Genomic DNA, 6,580 nt, shown 5'->3' on the forward strand with positions numbered 1-6,580 from the left:
AACCCGTCGAGGTTTTAATTACTCGGTTCAAGTGTTTCCCTTGCTTTCCTCCTCTGAGGTCTCAATAGACTCCGCGGTCGTTAGCTGGAGACTAAGGGGAGAGCGAGCCGCGTGCGGGATACGGTCACTCTCCTCCACTGTCTCGCTCTTCTCCGCTCCTTCCTTCTACTACTCTCGTGGTGACAGCGGCGGAGGCGATGGCGGCCGTCGGCGAGAAAATCGACTACGTGTTCAAGGTGGTGCTCATCGGAGACTCGGCGGTGGGGAAGTCCCAGATCCTGGCCCGATTTGCCCGGGACGAGTTCAGCCTCGACTCCAAGGCAACTATAGGGGTCGAGTTCCAGACACGGACCCTTGTCATCCAGCACAAGAGCGTCAAGGCCCAGATCTGGGACACCGCCGGCCAAGAGAGGTACCTCCTCCCAAACCCTAGACTTCCGATCCGGTTCTCGTTCTCTTCCATTCTTGGATCTGTTCCCATTTTGTCTTCTTTGGTGTGGAACTCCTTGGATCCAGTAATGGCTTCTTGTTTCTCGTTGGCGTTTGAGTTTGAATCTATGTGGTCGTGTTTAGTGTTTGAGTTGTGTGTTTGTTTTTTTTATCCGGGAGCTTATTGATCTTGCTGAATTTTAGATTCGAGTTTCTTGAGAGTTCTCCGTGAATCGAGCGTGGCGTAATGATTCAATGCTTTAAATTTTGGTTGCTTTCTGATCTTGTTGAATTTTAGATTGGAGTGTCTCGAGAGTTTTCCGTGAATCGAGTGTAGCGTGATGATCCAATGCATTAAATTTTGAATGCTTTTTGAGTGTTTTTGGTGTCTTTAATACTTGAGCTATTGTTGAGTATTGTTTTCGTAATCCTATGGCTACTTGATCTTGTTGAACATTCGTCTTTGGGAGGTGACCAGAAATGTTCTGATTTTGCTTGTATTCAAGGATGGTTAAATCCTTTCCTGACTCATTTACTGACATCATCGAGGATCTGAATCAGTAATGAGATTCTTGTATTCCTGGATGCAACTGTGTTTCCTTCTGTTATTAATTCATAGCATAAGTGGTGTAGTAAAGTGGCAATGAAACTGGAGGATTTGTGTTTGCTTATTAGTTGTTGCCAAAATGTGCACTCGGAGATTGTAGAATTTTAAATATATTGGTATTCCGGGTTCATGGAGCGGAGACCAATAGTTGAGATTTTGATTATTGTTCTAGATTTTACTCTGCAATTGGAGGTTATCAGAATCTTTTTTCTTGATTGTATGATTGGAAGAATCAAGTGAAACCTGCAACTGATGAACAAACTTCACGTTGTATGTGAAAAACCACTCTCAACCCAGGCTTTGGTTAGAATATCTGTAGATACCATAATTAGGCCAGATAATTCCCATTTCTAGCTGAGGGTTGGTTGGTTTTCTCCGATCCTGTATTGGATTGGTGCTACTTTTTATTCCAGTAGCGGGAATCATGGAATTGTGCAATCTGTGTTCGATAACGACAATGTCTCCTCATCATGTAGGTTTCCCTTTATCTGCAGCTTTTTTTACTTATTATAAGGGGTACTTACATATCCCTTTGTTAGATAGACGGGGTTTTATGTGCTGCTTTGGGGCTTGCTCCAGTGATCGCACCCCTTCTGCCTAGCAAATAGAGGTTTCCATTTCAAGACTTGGGTGGTGCATCCCCAAGTATTTGGACTTGAGTAAATATAGTGTGGGTGGGTCTCTCTCTCTCTCTCTCTCTCTCTCTCTCTCTCTCTCTCTCATTCTCTGGTTCTGAAAAAAAAATCGTGTTAAAAATATGAATGGTATTAATGCTTTCTTGCTTTTTTTTTCACTTATCTATAATAGCGCACACTTCAGATATTCTGGAAGCTTCCACATCAGATGGTCCAACATTAAGTATGTGTGACGCAAATGAAATAGGTTGTTAATGGTGACTCATATATAGCTATAATAATATGGAACAAATAAAAACTATATTATATGCTTGAACTTTTTTCCAGTATTTGGGGCATGGATGATGCATCCGTGCATTACAATATTTCACAAGTTTATGATACAATATTTTGAACAAAAGTCCATCAAGAGCTTAGATGCACACTGCATGCATTTTCAAATTATAAACTAATTGAATTTTTAGGTTGCATTTATGTATAAAGTTTGCACATGTATGTTGGCTGCATATTCAAAATATTCTTGAAGCTATATGGCCCACAGTATTGTTGTCGTGTTATGTCACGACCCAGTTGTGCACTTATCCATTGCCTTACATGGATGTCAAAGTCATATGCATATGTTGGTAACATCTATGTTTCTATAAAAGAAGATAGTGGTCTTTTACTGCACCAAATTTGGATGATTGATTCTCTCTGCTTTTTTAGTTTCAACTTTTAAATTATAATAGATTATTAGTTGTTTTTTCTGACTTTTAAGCACATGGAGGACAAAGTGTATATCTCCTACATGCTTTATCAAGGTGATAAGGTTGACATGATAATTGCAAACATTGAATAAAGATACCATAGTGAAAAGAAAGTATAAGATTACTATGGTCCCAAGCTAATAACCAGTAGTGCACATTATGTTCTTGGATGACAAGATGCAAAAAAAAAAAAAGGAACTAACACCACATGTGGAAGGTTATCTGATGTGGACAAGATCTGGTAATTAACATAGGAGTCATCTCTCTTTTTCCCTTGGGGGATCTTAACTACCGCCGCCTGGCTTTAGAGAGCGATGTCCGTAAGCAATTCTTGTAGACTGACATATGTAAGGAGCTGTCAATCTTCTCTTTAAGATTGGCGTGCATGCATGCATGTGTGCATCAATATGCATCTGTATGGAGAGATTATGTAACACTCTTTACCTTTTCTGGGATCAAATTTAGTTAGAGGAATGATACTCCATATCTTCTCTTCTGCTCTCTCCTTTTACTTTCAGATACACACTTTTCTTTTTAGATGGACACCAAATTTCTTGTTCTCATTAAATTTTCAGTATAAAGTGCTGTTGGGTTTCCTTGGTTTATCTTTTTCATGTTTATGCAACACAATAGTTTCCATATTACTCCCAGATGTGAAAAGGTTTTTACAGGTAATGCATCTTCTGGTGATATTAGATCACATCATCATTATTTCCTGACTATATGAAACTCATTCTCATTTTTGTGACAATAAATGATGTTTTGCATTATTCTCTATTTTGATACCTTCAAAACTGCATTTTTCTTTTGCTTGGGGATCATTTGGTCCTTGGTTTCATTTCCTCTGATTTCCTCAGAGGCTAGGCTTTTCCTTTCCTCTGTAAAATTGTAACAGTATATTCATGATTGTTACTATTAGAGTTGGTGCGATCTCAAGTTTCCTAATAAGTTGATTGTAGCTTCATCATATTATAAGTACCCTCAGCATATCCAGAAAGTATCTGAAGCCTTTTTAAATTTTAAAAAATGTTACACTGAAAAATTAAAATAATTATCCAATGCATATCCTAGTCATATCCAACAAATATTGATCTCCAATATGAAGTATCCAGTTATTCTACTGTCTAAAAATTCTTCATACTTTTGATTGTGCAAGCTACTCATATGATGTGTATGGAGTGAACATACTACATATCATGTTTACCAACAAATGATGAGAGAATAAAGGCATTTCAGGAGACAAACTGCATCACCTTTTGAACCAAGTTGCTGGAATGTTATTAATTTCCCATATATTAGCCCTCATATGTAAGATGATATTTTTGAAAGAGGCATTATTGATGATTTTTTCACAAACTTTTTCTTGTATATATCATCTTAAGTATTGCTCTTGATCAAGGCAAATATTACTCTTCATAAATTGTAAGTTAATATTTCTATGTAGAAGTCTGAACCTCTTTTCTTGCTGTGTTTGAAGCCCATTTTACAAACTGGATGAACACAATCATGGTAAATAATTGATCCTCATACTTTCTTAAGTGATACCACTCAGAATAATGATTTTTAATGGTAATCATCAATAATAATGATCGACTTTCTGGAAAAAAGAAGATCTTGTCGTTAATTCTTATCCAAAATGAGAGAAAATTGATAATTTGTCCTGTAACAAAATCATCTTAAGATGTGTTACATCAGAAAATGGAGTGTGGTTTAGGTCTGCTGTGGAATGGAAACCGAGTTCCACCTCGGGCCCTGCTGGCCATAGATGGTGGACTTTTAGATTTGAGCAGTCCTTCACAACTTCTAAATACATTTCTTAACACATTATGGCATTTCTCAATCTCAAGATCTTCAGCATATAAGTTTCTATTTCACAATGGACTTAAACTGCTTCTAACAAAATAGTATAACAGCATGACCGGTGTGTTCCAAAACTGTAGATAACAGAGATGATTCTATATAGAGGAGTGGCATAAGAACAAGTGCTTTAGGTGGGGCTGCATTATCTGGGACCCAGGATGGATAAGTTGTTTATCAGGAATTTGGGGATGCCACATGACTTGGATGATTATGAATGTGGTCCTGATACTAAGATGATGAATGGCCACCCTGCTATTTTGCTATAGTGAGGCAAATTTTGCTAGTCTACCGAGTAGGGCCTCCATGGATGAGGTATAATACAGACATGGGTTAGACTAAAACTCCATGATTATGTAAAAATCTTTTGTTTTTGGGAACTTTTGTAAAAAGAGAATAATTTTGTTATGCTGGTGCTTAATTTTAAGGCTGATGAAGGTTTTAGGCTGATGTTATTATAATTGTTTGGATAAAATACAAAATCATGATACTCCATCATTGACATGCTTTTTGAAACTAGAATTTATGATTTCATAATACAAGGTGTTTATCTATAACATGCAATTTCTTCATAGTCATAAAACTATGAAATTGGAAAGTATTCTGAATTCACATTTTTTTCCTTATCATGTTATGTTTTTCCAGTATTAGACTTCTCTTTGTAACAATTGAACATGTTTCAGAAAAATCTTTACTCTTGAATTCTTTAGCTTTAAAATACTAGAAATAGAATGAAGTCATGATTCTCAAATTAACAACCTCCAAATGTAGCCTCAATTATGTTCTCGGGTGATGGAATATGATGTTTGATCTTGAACAGTGTTTATATATTGATGCCATTAGCTACGCACATATCCATTAGAGCTACTTGTGTCTTTTCACCATAACTGAGATTTTTGAGCGCTTACTGGCCATTGGGCGCATACAAGAAAGAAATGAAAATAAGATTTTAAAGTACATTATGTACGAAAAGCTATTATTTAAATAAGAACTGATGTTATATAAAAATGGGTTGCTGTGACTTAAAAAGGAAAACGATAGATACTATATGGAGATGGAAGATTCTAAAGTGAACATTTCTTTTTTAAAGTTTAAATTATAATCAGTCAAGAATAGTTTAACTGGTTGATGATTGGAGAGATGTGCGAATCAAGAAATTAAAATTGGACCAATATAGAGACAAGGAGCTATATATAATCCTATTTATTTTCCCAAAGAAAGAAAGACATCTAGCTCTTTGTCCAAATCTCCATTTTTGCTAAGATTTGCTAAATAGAGACTAGTAGGTTTGAAAAACGATTACATCTGAAAAATCGGGATGTGATCTAGATGGTGTGAACCAAAATCTATAACTGCCATCTTTAAATATGGTAGAGATAAATATCTTCTCTATGATGATCATAATTTGAACCACTATCAAAAGACTAATTATCTCTTTCCATCCTTCATGGCATGTAAAAGCAAACCGTCCAGCTAGCAGTACTATTTTAAATTTTGAAATATATTTAAAACGTCTGTTCATGTTAATGGTAACCATGATTTTTTTTTTTATAAAAAAATGCAGCTCCTATAATGCTCTGAAATTTTCTTCTTTACTGGAGTCTGATGTTGCTGATTTTTAATACATTTACAGGTATAGGGCTGTCACGAGTGCTTACTATCGAGGTGCTGTAGGGGCTTTGCTGGTTTATGACATAACCAAGCGTCAGAGCTTTGACCACATACCACGGTGGCTGGAGGAGCTGCGAAGTCATGCTGACAAGAACATTGTGATCATGCTGGTGGGCAACAAGACTGATCTTGAGGACCAGAGGGCTGTGTCCACAGAAGATGCCAGCGAGTTTGCTCAGAAGGAAAACCTTTTCTTCCTGGAAACATCGGCACTGGAAGCTAGAAATGTTGAGACTGCCTTCCAAACTGTTCTGACTGAGATCTTTAACATTGTCAACAAGAAGACCGTGGTTTCTGACCCTCAAGGCAATGGCAATGCACCAACACTCTCTGGAAAAAAGATTGTCATCCCTGGACCGGCCCAGGAGATTCCGAAGAATAAGATGTGCTGTCAGGCATCTTGATTTTGCATCCGTAGGCTCGAATTACAGTTTGGAGTTTTATGCTGGAATCAGTTGGGCTGTCTTTGTAATGGCTGTATATCCTATTGGTATACTATTGGTATAGTTTAGTTTAAGGGAATCAATATTGGCCTTGGAGAGAATTGTTTTGTGGCTAATTGGATTTGAGTTGTGATAAATTAAGTAGCTTTCTTGTGCTTCTGGCTTATATAATATATTCTGAGTTTTATGATA

The 6,580-nt window shown here is 36.9% G+C and overlaps 1 protein-coding gene across 1 annotated transcript; it reads left to right on the forward strand.

The window, feature by feature from the left end:
- On the forward strand, nucleotides 1-6,580 carry LOC103717982 (ras-related protein Rab11D-like). The gene is made up of 2 exons (XM_039116785.1): nucleotides 1-412; nucleotides 5,908-6,580. The coding sequence occupies exons 1-2, from the start codon at nucleotides 198-200 to the stop codon at nucleotides 6,347-6,349; spliced, it is 657 nt and encodes a 218-aa protein (XP_038972713.1). The 5' UTR covers nucleotides 1-197; the 3' UTR covers nucleotides 6,350-6,580.

Source organism: Phoenix dactylifera, unplaced genomic scaffold, assembly GCF_009389715.1.
Source record: "Phoenix dactylifera cultivar Barhee BC4 unplaced genomic scaffold, palm_55x_up_171113_PBpolish2nd_filt_p 000139F, whole genome shotgun sequence".
In the NCBI taxonomy this organism is placed as follows: domain Eukaryota; kingdom Viridiplantae; phylum Streptophyta; class Magnoliopsida; order Arecales; family Arecaceae; genus Phoenix; species Phoenix dactylifera.

Coding starts and splice junctions, on each gene's coding strand:
- LOC103717982 (XM_039116785.1), top strand. CDS start 198: ATGGCGGCCGTCGGCGAGAAAATCGACTACGTGTTCAAGGTGGTGCTC. Junction 413..5,907: donor GACACCGCCGGCCAAGAGAG/GTACCTCCTCCC, acceptor ATACATTTACAG/GTATAGGGCTGTCACGAGTG.